The sequence below is a fragment of the Salarias fasciatus genome, chromosome 13 (genome assembly GCF_902148845.1).
Source record: "Salarias fasciatus chromosome 13, fSalaFa1.1, whole genome shotgun sequence".
In the NCBI taxonomy this organism is placed as follows: Eukaryota; Metazoa; Chordata; class Actinopteri; order Blenniiformes; family Blenniidae; genus Salarias; species Salarias fasciatus.
In genome coordinates, this window is record NC_043757.1 from 11,926,110 (window position 1) to 11,941,954 (window position 15,845).

Consider the following 15,845-nt stretch of genomic DNA (forward strand, 5'->3'; position numbering starts at 1 on the left):
ACATGAAACCACATGTTGAGTTTGCATGTTTTTCCTGTAAATTCATAAGGTTTCCACGAACGTGAGGTTATTTGCTACAGTTTCGTTTTGAGTATGGCACTTTGTGTTTGTCCTGAGCAGCACTGCACTGTCCACCAGGGTGTGCCATGCAAACTTCTATATACACTCAATAAGTCCAGTAAGTCACATTTTTTAAAAAATACTTTATTGAGATTTTACATTTAGAAAACATAAAACAGAACACATTATCCCCAAAGATACCACCCTCCCCGCTCACTCACAAAAAAAAAACATTCTGTGAATTTTCTTTTAAAAAGGAGGAAAGTCACAATCGTCTTTCCCCAATCCTGCCCTGTAGTAGACATGAGAAAAATCACAGTCATCCAAACATTAGGAATCATTGTTTGAGGCTCACAATTGTTCATGCCAAATGTAGTGTAAACCTTGGTATTGACTTCATTTCCTTTTTTTAATTGATGATGGTAAAGGAGACGTTTTGGGGATGGTGTTCATTCTGCACATAGGGGTCAGAGGGCACTGAAACCCATTAGGCCTAATGGAGGCCTGTGAACATTAAAAGTGATGACAGAGTGACCTGGAGCCACTCAGATGACAGGACCCAAGTGTTAGACGGGTGACTGCCCGTCCCTTACTGCAGCACAAACAGCTCAGAGTTGAGCTAAATTACCAGCATGCACCTCATTATCCCAGCTGGAGCCGAGTCTGATAGCCTCCATGGCATGCCTGTGGTGATTAGTGTATGGTACAGTGCTTTGTGATATTGTCCTTTACATAATGTTTCAGTCAAACGTGGGGCACGGGGCTCTGCTGCCAGTAACTGGCCCATGGTTTGATGGACCACTGGCTGGAGTCCAAACCTCCTAATACAGCTCCAGTTGTCCCTTTTTTGGACCTCCTGCACAAGATTCCAGGAAGTATTGGAAACTATCATCAAAAGACAGGTGACTGCTGTCTAAATATTGGAAACAGTAGTGCAGTCAGTGGAAGTAAGATACAAACACACAAAAAGTTGTAAAAATGATCTATATTCTTCTTACAGCTCAAATCTCTTCCTTAATCAACTTTTTAAATCCCTGTTGTTTTGATGTGAAGTGCTCCAAGTGAGTAAACAGACCCGGAGCATACCAGCCCACATGCAGCAGCACATAGTTCCAGGAATTTGTTTTAGTAACTGCACGGAAAGAAAAGTATAGGCTACCTCTCATTTTCTCCCCAGCGCTGGAGAGCTGCGCTCCGCCCCGTCCAGGACCAGCAGATTCCATGTACCACTCGCTCCTCTGACACAGGACTGCTCAGCCGCCTCTCCGGGACGAACAATGGGTTGGCAGGATCAAGGATGGCTCGTGTGTGCGAGTTTTCTCGGATTCGTGGCCGCCGTGCAGAGCATTAAACGGGACGACTTCTTCCCGTACGGCCCCAGCGCGAGAGACCAGCTGCTGGACCCGGGGACGGACCAGACGCACCGACTGGAGCTGAGCAAGCCAGTGCTGTTTTATGATGGCACTTTCGACAGCATCTATGTAAGTTGATCCGTAACTTGGCACACTTTTTTTTTTTGTCTTTAAAACTGTACCGTCAAAGCAAGCGCGTGGGATTCACTGGCCCGGCTGCGCTCCTCGCTGATTTGCGCAATTGCGCACACATTACAAATCGAAATGGGGTTAACATTCACAGCCTAAAACAATTCCTGGAAGTTGCTAAATGTAGCGCGGGTCGAGTATGAGTTTGCTCTGTGGATTTGGAGGAGTTGAATATATTGATTTCCTTATCAAGGAGGCTGCGGTATCTCCAGGAATGCGCGCGTCTTACCGCTTCCCTTGAGTTTATCATTTTACTATTGACTCCAAGACCTAAAACTAGAGGAATCCCATTTTGTAATCCTCCTCGAAAACATCTATTGATGGTCCCCTGTCAGCGTGATCACTGTTACATGTTTATTTAAACTCAAAAACGCTGCTGCAGACTTCACGTGTTTATTATTTGCCGGCATTTTCACCCCGCGGAGCTATTAAATGAATCTGCACCATTGTGTTGGACGGACAAGCAGCCCTTTATTCCCTGCAATTCTGGGTTTCAAAGGAAAGTGCTACATCTCTGTTTTAATTGTGCTGCACGTCGTTTCCTCACAATCAGAGCATAATTACACTGAAAGAACTTAACATTTCACGAGGTTTGGCACATGTTTGAAACATTATGGAGTCTGAAGCAGATGGCATGAAGCAATTAAAAGTGGTATTCTACAAAGAAGTGCCATCACTTTTTAGTAACCTCTGTGGTAAATATCTTTTGAAATCAGTTATCCAATAGTCTCACTCCAGCAGATGTAATGGGAGAGGCCATGCCCAGGCGAAAAGTAGTTACAGCATGAGCCTGAAGCTGAAAATAAATATTGGATTCCTTGTTAAAACAATCAGTCTTGTGGGGTTTCCCACTGCTGACTACATCAAAATTATCCCGTATCACCAACCACAAACATTTCTCGACTGCATTCAAGATGGTCCAAAGGTTTATTCTTGTTTTTCATTCATGAAACTTGCTGTCTGCCCTGAGCTGCCTGTGCCTTGAGGGGACAGCAGTAATGAATTTGGTTCCAGACATAGTTACAGAAAAATGTCTCCTCTGATCGGGAGATTTCATTACCTCTTCATTCATGTGATTCAAATGACTGAGCCCTATTTTGTTAACCACTAAATTACATATCTCAGTATCATCCAGTGAGATACGAATCACTGATCATTCTCTCATTCTCATTCTGTTTCATTTTGGCAGGAAGTTTCTGTGATGAAGATTAGTACGCAATCGTCTGGCTCTCTGGGGCTGCTTGTGAGGGGCAAGAACAGGAAAGAGTATGGCCTGGGCCAGGAATAGTGCTGTTTCCCTTTGCTCAGGAAGTGAAGGAGCCACACATGCAGCGTGTGTTTTTGACATAAGCTCAGGATTTAGTTGTTTTAACAGCTCTTGGATGTTTTCACAGTAAACCATTAGAAGTGTGAGTCATGTGTTACACAGGATGATATTTACTCTTGAGCGCTGCGGTGGAAAAATGATGGCCAACACAGATACTTAGTTTGGACCAAGAACCAGAACAAGACTGACTAATCTGAGTTCACCTCACTTGACGTAACTCTCCAAGCTATCTCTGACACGAGCGTTTCATTTCAGGTCAACACCAATGGCTTTGTGGCCACAACAGAGCCAGCGGGCGAGTCGACATATCATGGCAAAATGCCTGCCAAATTTGGCATGATTGCAGCTCTGCAGGGGGACCTGGACACGAGCGATGGTGTGGGGAAAGTCTTCTTTCGACAGGACTCCAGCCCTGCAGTTCTGCGTCGAGCAGCCGACCACATCAACAGGGCCTTCCCCGAAGATGACGAAGTCGACCCCACCCACGCCGTGGTCGTTACCTGGGTTGACGTCGCCGCCCATGAACCTGAAGCCACAGGTGTCGGCATCAACAAAAAGGCGAGTATCACTCGGTTATTTTAGTTAGCACTCATGGAGCTGTTCATTTATGCCCTTTCTACTCTTTTTCTTTTTATTTCAGAGAAACACCTTCCAGCTGGTTATTGCATCCCTGGAGACAGAATCATATGCGATAGTGCTCTACGCCAGAGACGGGATACAGTTTACTTCCACACCTGTCAAAAGCAGTAAGGTGATCCTGCATGCTGGCTTCAGCAAGGGTCTGGTGCGAGGGTTCGTTTTTTCCAGTCAAGGACCGTACTACCGCACGACCAGTGATGACGAACCATCGGTACAGGCTTTAGCAGAGTGAGTCAAGCAATACTCTCACTATTTTTGCCATTTTTACAAATTACTACTGTGCTTTAAAAAAGCTTTTTAACTGAGAAAACATTTTTTTCTTCACAGGGAGACTAACTCGGGTCTCCGGGGTGTGTGGGTGTATGGGATCGGAACTTCCCCGTATTTTTCCAACGTGGCACCAGGTGAGGTCACCGACCTTCCTGCTGAAACCAGTCAACCACAGGACACAGACGCAAGGCGGCTTGTGCACACCAACGGACAAGTGGAACACACTGCCTTTGAGGTGGATGCTGGACAGATCGAAGTCCAACCCGTTCAGTACCAGCCCAATAATCCAGAGGTGGTGGTCGTCGATGACACAGATATCAATGTAGATGGTGAGTTTGCAGCAGTAAAACTTCAAACTGGGTCTTGCTTGCATGACTATTAAAAAGCTGCCCAAAAGATACATTTTAAGTACTTAAAAAATTACCCCATATAGTTTAGAATAACCACTAACTTTTTGATCAGTTGATAATTGTCATTCTCTCAGAATTCCTTTTCTCTCAGTGTTTTGAAATTGCAGTCGTTTAGAAAATTATCCCTCATACCTCATAACTTGATTCTAATTGTATTTGTGTTCCGTTTCAGTGTTTTCATACAACCTTGGCACATGTGCCACCAACAGAAATAAGTGCTCGCAGTTCGCTGACTGCAGGGATTACTCTGCTGGATACTGCTGTCACTGCAGGCCTGGCTTCTACGGCAATGGGATACAGTGTGTGGCCGAGGGTATGTCTTTGTGGTTTTCTTGGTAAAATACTCCCAGATTTGTTGTTTTTTTTCAAAGGATTCGTGAAAATACAAGGTGTTTACATCACTCAATAACATGGTGAAAGTTGCTTCAATATTAGTGTGTAAAAATCTGGAAATTTTTCCAAGCTCCCGGAAGCCTTTAATACATTGCTTCTTCGTGGTAGCTGGAAGATGAGCAGTCTTGGAAAACAACTTTTTGCAGCTGTATTGCAGATTCACTCAGCCAGTTCTTGGAATCCTTTCACAAACAACACAGCTCTGGATATTATTTCAGCAAATGGAACAAATCATCCAGAAGGTTTGTTTGCTCCTTTGATGAAACTTAATTTTTTTTTTTTTTTTTTTTTTGCAGGAAAGCCACAGAGGATGAACGGTAAAGTGTATGGAAAGGTGTTTGTGGGTAACAGTCCGTCTCCAGTGGAGTTCACCAGCAATGATCTCCACTCGTATGTGGTGGTAAATGACGGCCGGTCCTACATCGCGATCAGTGACATCCCCTACACGCTCGGCCCCTCGCTGCAGCCGCTGTCGGCCCTCGGCGGCGTCATTGGGTGGGCTTTTGCGCTGGAGCAGCCTGGCTTTAAGAACGGCTTCAGCATCATTGGTGAGCAAAGGAAAGACCTCTCAGTTGTTAAATCAGTCACAGTTACGCTGGAATTCACTTTGTTCAAGGGCAAACTATGTAAAACTTAGAAGAAGAAAAAAAAAACTCTCCAAACAAAATGTCACTGTTGTTGAAAACACAGTTTGCCATACAGCTGCTGCTTCCCTAACTCTCCAGCTGAATTCCCCTCACATTACCTCAGCTGGGACAGAAGGCGGTGAGCCAGGGTTCATTTGGGGCCAGGGTCTGGAAGTTAACCTCCTCTTCTCTGTCCTCTGAAGGGGGGGAGTTCACACGGCAAGCCGAGGTGACCTTTCTGCCGGGGAATGAGAAGCTGACCATCCGGCAGGAGTTCAAAGGCATTGATGAGCACGACCACCTGGCGGTCAGCACCACCATGGAAGGCCGGGTCCCCGAAGTGTCTCCCGGCTCCACCGTGCAAATAGATCCTTACTCTGAGATCTACCAGTACAGCAACAACCGTAGGTTACAGGTTGAAAACTGTTTACAGTACGTCAGTGTGTGTTCGTCATCATTGAAGGAGTCATGATTTTATTCTGTCTCGCCTTCCAGTGATTACCTCGTCCTCCACTCGAGAATACATCGTGAACTCCCCCGACGGATCCACGGAGACCAGGACATACCAGTGGCGTCAGACCATCACCTTCCAGAGCTGCCAGCACAGCGAGGCTTTGAGAGACATGAAGCCCACCCAGATGCTCCGCGTGGACCAGGTCTTCGTCATGTATGACGCCAATAATGAACTCATCCGGTTCGCCATGACCAACAAGATCGGAGATATTAATGGTGAGGAGATTATTTATGTCTCCCTGTTTTGGTCTGGGTTCACTTCCTTCCAAAAGAAAAACATATAACATCCTGTCCAAGAAACAGTTTCAGACATGAGGGCTATTTTTGTAATTGTTGAAAGGTGAATACTCTGAAGAGTTGCTCTTGACAAATGGTGCTTGTACATGAATGAAATAATCCTTCACTTTCTTATTCAGGAGGTCAACCAGAGGAGAACCCATGTTTCACCGGGAGACACGGCTGTGACACCAATGCCGTTTGCAGACCTGGACAGGGAAACCAGTTCACTTGCCAGTGTGCCGCTGGCTTCAATGGTGACGGCCGCTCGTGTTATGGTAAGAACGACTCTTAGACAAACAGGCATTTCTTTGTCCATTGTTTTGCACCTTCTAGATTATCTCAGCCACTATGTTTTCTGCTTTCAAGTCAATCACGTCACTTCTGTCTCAGTTTTAAAACATTTTTTTTGATTAAGTCGGGTTTTCTAAAGCCTCCCTCTTCAGGGAATTGCACAATCTTGCCAATTAGCAAAGGGAGCCCCCTATATGATAAACAAAGTGCAAATGCTCTCAGACTAGATTACTATATTCAGATTGTTTTTGATTCCCAGGGCACGCTCAATACAACCAAGAGTCTTTTGGATTAGAGACCAAACAGGAAGAGCACCCACAGTAGAAGAAGGAAGGAACCACTTCAGACAGATGCTATCTTAAAACGCTTTAGAAATCTAATTAAGCCCTCTTCTTTAATGTCCCAACGTCTGATACTAATTTGGCAAATCCAGACCTCTGAACTTAGGCTAATGTGGGCGTTATCAGCACACGATAACAGACTGCTCTCTTTATCAGACATTGATGAGTGCGCAGAGAATCCTCAGATCTGTGGGCCCCATGCTATCTGCAACAACCAGCCCGGGACCTTCCGCTGTGAATGTGAAGACGGTTATCAGTTCGGCAACGATGGGCAAACCTGCGTCGGTGAGTAGTGTTTGAATAGTGTCAGGTTAGAGACAAAAATGTAGTGAAATGCAGTAAAAATATGAAAGAGAGCAACATGGAGCCATACTGTGTGTGTGTGTGTATGTGTGTGTTTGAGTGGGGGAGGTTTGAATGGAAAAACTCCCTACTTGGTGGGAGGTGAGGCACAGTGAGTGTTTCAAACTTTGTCTGAGATTTAATCACTATGCAGGGGAGAATGAGTCTATTCCCCCTGCAACAAAGATGATGAGACTTAAAGAGGGGGGACGTAGACATCACATCTCACCTAATGATAATAATAATTACTGAATTGATGTAATTTCAACGTGTGTACAAGATAAAGAGGGTGGTGGTATGAAAGCCATTGGTCACATATTAATAATGATTATTTGTCCTGTATGTGAAAACAAAAAGCAAGTAATCTAATTTAAATTCATCGTGATGTCAAGTCATGTTTGAGGTTCGCGTAAAGGTTTGGAGCTATGTAACAAGTAGTTGCAGTCAAGTCAGAGGAAGTCTCCATAAAGCTTGTCGAAATTGTCTCAGATGTCATGAATACAAGACCCCGCGTGTGCATTTGCGTTTGTAGCACCATGTGTGCTGGACTGTGTTGTGGTTTCTGGTTTCGTTTAAACTCTGCTGTCACCATGTGCTGACTAAATACTTCAAAAGAAGTCTCTCCAGAATCTCACCGAACTATTTTTAAATATTAGTGTCTGAGAAGAAAAAAAAAAAAAGAAGCTTTTCCACAAGAAATGAAGATTTGTTTGAATACTTTGAAACACATTTTTTGTGAAATAGTTATAACGATGTCGTGCAGTTATAGAAAATACATAATTTCATGAGAATCCCGGTGACTCAGAAAACAGTTTTTCTGCCGCCCGTGTCTGGTCGCACACGTCACATATTTTTCAGTGAGTTGTAAGAAGTCGCCTCGCCGCTCTCGTCTACTTCCTCTCCTCCTCAGCGGCTGATCGGGCCGTGGATGCCTGTGAGGAAGGCACACACAGCTGTGACATTGCTGAGCGCGCTCAGTGCAGCTACACCGGCGGCTCGTCCTACATCTGCTCCTGCCGAGCGGGATATATCGGAGACGGAAGAAACTGCCAAGGTACTGGAAGGACACGCTCTGATACCCAGATACAGTAAAACACAGAGAAAATTTGCCTTACATGAAAGTTCCAGGGTTCACAACATTTCAAACTGTTGGTTTATTAATCTAGACACATGTAAATTACAGTGCTCATGGTGTATTTTCCATATTTATTTTTAGAACAGATTATGAATAAAGACATAGTCCACCTTTTATATATCGGTTTACCAAGTTGAATTGAATTTTATACATCTTCTGTTTGAAAGCTGAGTGAAAAGAAGAGAAATTGGGGACTGTATATTTTCATTTGTGAGAATTGCCTTGTATCACACTATGCAAAATTGAATATTTGACAGTTTTTGACATTAGGTCAGAAAAAAGTCCAACAAACACTCCTTCCTGTAAGTTTGACAGTGTAACTCAGTCCAACAATCACAAAACTGAAATCTGTTATAATAACAAGGACTTGTGATTTCTAAACCATCTGTTTAAAGCTGTGGGAGGTATAGTATGTTATGTAACACATCTGCGCTGGCTGAACAGTCAAATATCAAAAGCAGATGGTGAATGTCATTTGCAGAATTCCTGAGCCTGTTTGTAGTTTTTTTATTTTTTTTAATTCCTCCTCAGTAGCACTCATTCATAGTTTCCATTATTCCCACGTGTTTGCCTTAAACCCTGCACTCCAGCTATAGTTTTAGGTAACCTGAGGACGACTGTGACCTCAAAAGGGAAGAGAAAATTCAACTGAAGAAAGTATATAAGATCAGGTAGTTGAGATCCTGTTTCTTTTCTGTCCTCACTAACACACTTGTGTCTCCTGAAGACGTCGACGAGTGCCAGCCAGGCAGGTGTCATCAGAACGCCATTTGTTTCAACACCCAGGGGTCATTTACCTGCCAGTGCAGGCCGGGTTACAGCGGCGATGGCTTCCAGTGCTCCTCAGGTAAAACTCTTGGAGTCACTTTCTGACAGCAGCTGAGTTTAAAGCTACACCTTTGTTGGCCAGAGTTTATACTGATCTTGGATAAATGTACCAGAGCCTGTGCTACTGCACATTCCTCATGGGAGTTTATACAACGGCAGATTCCAATACGGTCTGAGAGAGAGCTGATCATTTTCATTCACATTAATTCCACCCATTTTGGCAAAAAGAGTGTTTGGAAATGAATTTCATGCCAGAGTGTGTCAGTGCCAGCTGGAACCTGTTTTTCATTTTCTTTCCAGATAATGAGAGGAATTTGTAGTGCGCTGTAAAGGATGTGGGATTTTCTGTTAGATTCAAAACACAAGTTAGAAAAAAAAAAAATCGAATACATTGTGCTTGTACTTAAAAATGAGGTTGTGGCATTGTTTCAGGATTTCCGTCGCAGACCGTGCAGCTTATTTTGTGTTTTTTTTAATTCAGAAAGGACAAAAACCCAATGTGAGACCCACAGAGAGGGTGCTCTGGGCGTGGCGGGCCCCCGAGGCCCCCGGCCTCCAGTCGGCCAGTACGTCCCTTCGTGTAATGAGAACGGTGAATATGAACCCATGCAGTGTCACGGCAGCACAGGACACTGCTGGTGTGTGGACCGAAATGGACAGGAAATCCCTGGGACACGCTCTGGACCTGGCAACAGGCCAATGTGTGAGTAAATTTCTCCTGAAGTGAGTCTGAGGGACTTTCAGGAAGATTTGTTTTCTTTCTTTCTTTCTTTTCTTTTTTTGCTGCTGAACCACACGCCTCCACAAGACCCCTGATCTTTCAGTGCTTGTCTAATTTAGGCATTGACCACAGTGGTGTTTCACCACCTGTTGGGCCCCGCCCTCGACCGGATGTTGACTTCCTCCCCCCAGGAACGCACCTGTTGTTTGCCCAGAGCGGCAGGATCGAGCATGTCCCGCTAGAAGGCCACGACATGAAAAAGGCTGGTGCCAGGACTGTCCTTCACCTGCCTGTAAGACGCACTGCGTTACATGAGTGTTTCAAGACTCTCTGTATAATGTTGTAAATATACATAAGAAGAAACTTAAAAGGTTTAAAAAAAAAATGTTGAAGCTGCTCTGCCGTTCGTACTCTTGTCTGTCTTTGATGGGCAGATGTGTGTAAAACATCAACAACACTCAATGGCAGGAAATATTTCAGTATAACTGAGTGTTCCCAACAGACAAGTGCTGAAAAGATGTTAAAAGATAGCAGCTCTAAGTGAATCTACATATAGGGAACATAGTAGGCTGCGTGAAGGAAATGTCACTTCTCCTAGTCTGATCTGTTCTCTTGCCGGTCGAGTATTTGCTCTGGCTCCGTGGCTCCCCCATCTGCTCCATGCATTGAAGTCTCGCACTTTATTGGAGGCACATGGTGACATTCTTGCTAATTGCTAACATCAGTCCAACATCTTAGGAATTGCTATCTGCACGTCTTGTTACGCTGATTTGCAAACCAGCTGGCCCCGAAGTCCGGAGGAGTTTGTTTAGATTACTGTCTAGACGTTAATGTCAGAAAACACATCTGGGTCTTGTTTGTGTTTCTGACTGTATTTATCCGAAGAAAGTGTCCTTAAGAGAGTGTTATTTGTTGACCCGTCCTCAGGAGAAGGTAATCATCGGAGTGGCCTATGACTGTGTGGAGAAGATGATATACTGGACAGAAATCACCTCGCCCTCGATCAGCAAAGCCAGCACGCAGGGCGGAGAGCCCACTGCTGTCATCGATTCAGGTACTGCTGCTATTTCTCTTCATTTAGAAGTCAATTGTGAAACATAGAGTCAGAAACAAAACCCAACCAAACACTGCAAATGTTTTCTTTATGCAGATTTGAATAGCCCAGAGGGTATTGCCATCGACCACCTGGGACGAACTATGTTTTGGACAGACTCTGTGAAGGATAACATCGAGGTGGCGTCTCTGGACGGGTCCCAGCGGCGCGTTATCATAGACTCTGATCTTGTCAATCCCCGAGCTATCATCACTGACCCTCCCAATGGGTGTGTAATCCACTCACTAAACTTAAACTCTTCATTACTTTTCATTTTGATTTAGCATATGCATTATACAGTATATTGCCATAGAAATGTAGAGATCAGATAAATATGATTGGACTGTATATTTTTAAAGGATTGATTCGTTTATTTGTTTCTTTGGATAAGCATCTTAATGCTTCACATACTATCAGGTCTGACGTTGTGCTTATTGTTCATGTGCAGCGCAGCTCTTATCACACTTCTGTCCGTTCTACAGCAATCTGTACTGGGCTGACTGGAACCGCGATGCACCCAAGATCGAGACCTCTCACATGGATGGATCCAACCGAAGGGTGCTGGTTAAAGACGATCTGGGCCTGCCAAATGGACTGACTTATGACTCTCAGAGCTCTCTGCTCTGTTGGGCAGATGCAGGTAGATTTCAGACAGATGAGTCATGGATGAAGTGATGTCTGTGTTGTGACCGACTCTAAGTGTTTCTTTCCCTGCAGGCACACATAAAGTGGAGTGCATGAGTCCCAGCCGAGGTGATCGCAGTAAAGTTGTGGAGGGGATCCAGTACCCCTTTGGAATGACGTCTTTAGGGAAGAACATCTACTACACAGACTGGCGAAGGTTTTAAAAAAATTTTTAAGCATACATTGATGTAACTATTATTTCATATCACGACAACTCAGATTAGTTATTAAACGAGGACCAAAGGACTCAGCATCAAAGACAAAGTACTCCCTTTAATCCAGGCTCTGGAGTGTAGCGTACAAACTGAGATCTCTCACAGAACACGGAGACGAGGTTAGGTCAAAGGCTACAAAGCTCTCCGCATTTCAAGCAAGGGCCCTTGATGTTCTCTCAGGCTCTGACATTCCCACCCTGATACTGAGGTGTTGTCTTCCCTGACTCTGCGTGTTAGTTACTGAAGTTGGGGGTTGGGGTAGACTTGTGCATGTGTGTGCGTGTGCATGTTTGTGCGTGTGTGTGTGTGTGTGTGTGTGTGTGTGTGTGTGTGTGTGTGTGTGTGTGTGTGTGTGTGTGTGTGTGTGTGTGTGTGTGTGTGTGCGTGCGTGCACGGAGCAAGGAGGGACTCTAAAAAAGTGACAGCTGCTTGCAATTTCTCAGCCCAGGCATCTGTGAATGACCTACGCAGGGCCTCCCTATGATCTCGTCTGGGCTGCAGCCTCACAAGGGAAGGTTGAGAGGTGGTGTGTCGGTGGAGGGGAGGCACACTCTGCAGTGTATTACAGAAAACTATGTCAGTTATGGCTGAGGGACTGACCCCCCTCAACCCATACTCACTCTTGACAGACTTTATATTAAGGTGGGAGGATTTCCCCAGCCTTGAGGTTCCTAAACTCTTGTACCGACTTTGCTTACAACAGAGACGCCGTGGTCGCAGTGGACCGTTATTCAGGCAAGGAGTCAGACGAGTTCCAGCCTCAGAAACGGACCAAGCTGTACGGGATCGCCACAGCCTACGCCGTGTGTCCTTCAGGTAATCCAACTGTGCAACCCAATGTAGAGTAGGAAAAGTTCATTCATATGTGGATGAATGACATGAAATCTTTGACTATTTAAAAACAAGTGAGATATGGCTGTCACACAATCATTCAGGCTTTATTATTAATGTAACTCAAGGTAACAATTTGGGTGGAAATTTCAACATATAATGTGTTTGTGATCAAGTTTATCTGTTGCAGGTCCCTGATTTTCTTTATATGGGAGACAGGTGATTGTTTCGAACAGATAATTGGATTTTTAAAGTCCTAATGGGTTATTTTCTTCTCTTGTTTTGTGCTAAAAGTAAAGAATATGTGTGAATATATTATATGGATCAAACAATAGCAGGTACAAGATCAAAACCTACAACTATAAATAACGGTTGTGCAAGTGGAGTGCTATAGTTACATATTTATGACAAACAAAAGGAAGAGACAAGACAATGAACAGACAGGACATGGCAACATGAGAATAGTCTCGAGGAATGTGGAGCTCCTACTGAAATGAATTGGTCTAGTAGAGGAGAGGGGCTAGTGTTTCTTATATTTTGGAATCACAAATTATCCTCAAATGTATGTTTTGTAGCTGTAAAATGAAATTGGAACGTCCAAAAAAAGCCCCAATACAGACAGGGCAGTGCCACACAGGAAGGCTGAGAACTGAACCCATGACATCCAGTCTTTGACCTCCATGAAAAGAGAGTGCTAACCACTGCGCCAGTGTTTTCTTTTTCACCTAGAATAACAAGGAAACTGCATCCCCCAAAAAACTTTCTGGCTCCTGCCATCTACCCCCAATGCTCTTTAGCACCCCCTGCAGGAGATGCTAACCTTGCACATTGAAAACCTGGAACCAACATGATCAGAAAATGGCTTTCTTTAACCTGTTGCATTCTTTTAAACACAAGCTTTTATTTGTTCATCCCACTAAACTGCATCTCTCTTTGACCAGTTTTCACAGCAGATGTTGACAACACTCACCCTCTTTGTGTGGTGGAGGCAATTTCTGTTCTGCACTGAGCATTGATCGAGGTCGACCCTTGAGCATTTGCGGGCTATCCTTGTGTCAGGCTCATAATCCATTTTCTTTGCAGTACAGGATATCACAGCTCAGTTGAGTGACCTCAGTGCCCTCTGTAAAGAACTCTTGAGTGTGCACAACAAACAAGAAAAATCACAGGTTTGCTCCTCGGCTGGAGAGCAGCAGGAGGAACTCTGTGGCTCGATTTTATTATGATGTGAAGGGATGACAAATGGTAAAGTCAGGAACCAGGCTCCCTCCTCCCCCCCAGATAACGCTACATGCGAAAAAGCCAGGGAATGTGGAGTCAAGGGAGAGGGCCTCCAACATCTGGAGTTTGCTCTCCTTTTGAAATGTTTAGTATATGCATAACAAACAGTGAAGAGGCTGCTTCCTGCTATCCCCTGCTGTCGTGGCCCTGGAGTGTTCCACGTTAATCTGTGTGTGTGTGTGTGTGTGTGTGTGTGTGTGTGTGTGTCTGTGTTTCTCTTCCCCCTCCCGCCCAGGACAAAACTACTGTGCTGTGAACAACGGGGGTTGCACTCACCTCTGTTTAGCAACGCCGACGGGCCGCTCCTGCAAGTGTCCCAACAACGCGGCCGCAGTGGGCTGCGTGGAGAGAAACGGCGGGTACTGAGACCAGCCCGGCAAGCTCAAAACTGTTTGGATGTCTGACCGCAAATTAGGAGCCACTCAGCAATACTAAATTCTAACTGCTGAAAATGCCACTGAAAGTCAGAGGTGAATTTACTGTGCCTTTTATTGCTCAGTGTTACACTTATCAGTATATATTTTTTTACATGTCCCTTTTTTTAAAAATCACAACTGCCTATCGAAAATTGTAAATATACACAACCACTTTTTTTTTTTTTTTTTGAGTGCACATAAACTGAGAGTAAAGCTCAAGGGATACATAATTTAATGTGAAATTCCTCACAGCAGTACATGACATTATCAGTTGTGTCAGTTGTGTTACACTGTGGCATGTTTGAATTATCTCATGGAAGTGTTGCTGTGGAGAACAGAGGGTGAGATTGTCTGTGAAAGCTGGTGGGATGGGTTTACATGCCGGGCAGGAAAAAGAATAAACATTTTTCTAACATGTTGGGCCCCTGTGTTTTCTTGCCATCGATACAACAGCAGCGACACCGCGCGACAGAAAAGGAAAACTACACTGTAATTCCAGGTTTGGTGTGTTGAGCGACAGGGCGCCAAAGCCTGTTTTACACCGGATGCGGCAGTGATGAGGCGCAGCTGCGGCGCATTATGCAAATTAGCCCCCGTTGCAATTAGCAGCAGTATGTACACTGATGCAGTTTATCTGCGGCATGAAGTTGCAAGCCTCCGCAGTGAGTTTATTTTCTACGCACGCCACAGCTAACACGCAAGGAAGTGGAGGAAGACCACAGAAAACATCTGCTTTTACAAATAAAACAGCCTGAGGTTCTTATCGTGAACATACAAACTACAGTTAAAAAATGTTCTACACATTATTTATTCTGTCTCAACTTCTTCCTTAGAATATTACAATAATACAGACCCAGGTAGGTGTTTAAGTATTTATTAATATGTGCAAGAACTTATGTGGAGAATCAGTTGTTGAAGATGATTGAAGCTGTCTGTGAACATCAACTGCAATATCCACAATATGGATCAGGTTTGTGTTATATTCCGCTCATTAGAACATCCAGAAGGGGCACAAAAGCCCAACATGCTTTCCAGTCATCGTATTTCAATAGTAAAACCGGCATTTTTTTATGGATCTAAGAATCCGTGCCATAGCTAAATATGTGAAGTTCTTCAAGAAATCAAATCATTCTGAAATCGGTGACAAATTCAGTGAAATATACTTGAAGATGAGGTACAAAATTTTACCTCCATGGAATTTCATGTACTTCCGCGTCTCCAACCACCACCACAAGATGGCGGCGCATAGGCACGTCTCTTCAAGGTAAGTTTACTGAAAATGCCATGTCCCCTTGCGTACCCCTACGCCCATGATTCTATTTATTTTAGTTTTTTTTTTTAATCATCTTGTGATTTTTTTTTTTTTTTTTACAGATTAAAAAAATATATATGTTCAATTACATCCCGCCTTCTTTCCCAGAATTCATCATTTTGATTGGCTGACACGGCTTCCGTCACATGTCACTCGAAATCGGATTGGGCAAACTGTCAGGTGCTGCCAAAGGCTTGTCCAATCCGATTCAAACATCGTGATTAAGTTTCGTGATGGCGCACCTGCACTTTTTCTTTTAGAGAACATGTGTTCATTAGTGAACTGATGTCTCTGGAT

The 15,845-nt window shown here is 44.2% G+C and overlaps 1 protein-coding gene across 1 annotated transcript; it reads left to right on the forward strand.

The window, feature by feature from the left end:
* Window positions 1–1,250: 1,250 nt before the first annotated feature.
* Window positions 1,251–14,487, forward strand: nid1a (nidogen 1a). Its single transcript, XM_030106853.1, has 20 exons — window positions 1,251–1,541; window positions 3,184–3,486; window positions 3,569–3,795; window positions 3,895–4,166; window positions 4,420–4,560; window positions 4,937–5,188; window positions 5,470–5,670; window positions 5,762–5,995; window positions 6,196–6,333; window positions 6,847–6,975; window positions 7,943–8,086; window positions 8,895–9,014; window positions 9,477–9,698; window positions 9,836–10,008; window positions 10,644–10,770; window positions 10,867–11,038; window positions 11,292–11,449; window positions 11,527–11,650; window positions 12,412–12,524; window positions 14,056–14,487. The coding sequence occupies exons 1-20, from the start codon at window positions 1,338–1,340 to the stop codon at window positions 14,184–14,186; spliced, it is 3,585 nt and encodes a 1,194-aa protein (XP_029962713.1). The 5' UTR covers window positions 1,251–1,337; the 3' UTR covers window positions 14,187–14,487.
* Window positions 14,488–15,845: the final 1,358 nt, after the last annotated feature.

Bases quoted from the DNA above. Each gene is read 5' to 3' on its own strand.
- nid1a (XM_030106853.1), top strand. From the start codon at position 1,338: ATGGGTTGGCAGGATCAAGGATGGCTCGTGTGTGCGAGTTTTCTCGGA. The intron at 5,189-5,469 runs GTGAGCAAAGGA...TGTCCTCTGAAG, and splicing joins GAACGGCTTCAGCATCATTG to GGGGGGAGTTCACACGGCAA. The intron at 10,771-10,866 runs GTACTGCTGCTA...TTCTTTATGCAG, and splicing joins CACTGCTGTCATCGATTCAG to ATTTGAATAGCCCAGAGGGT.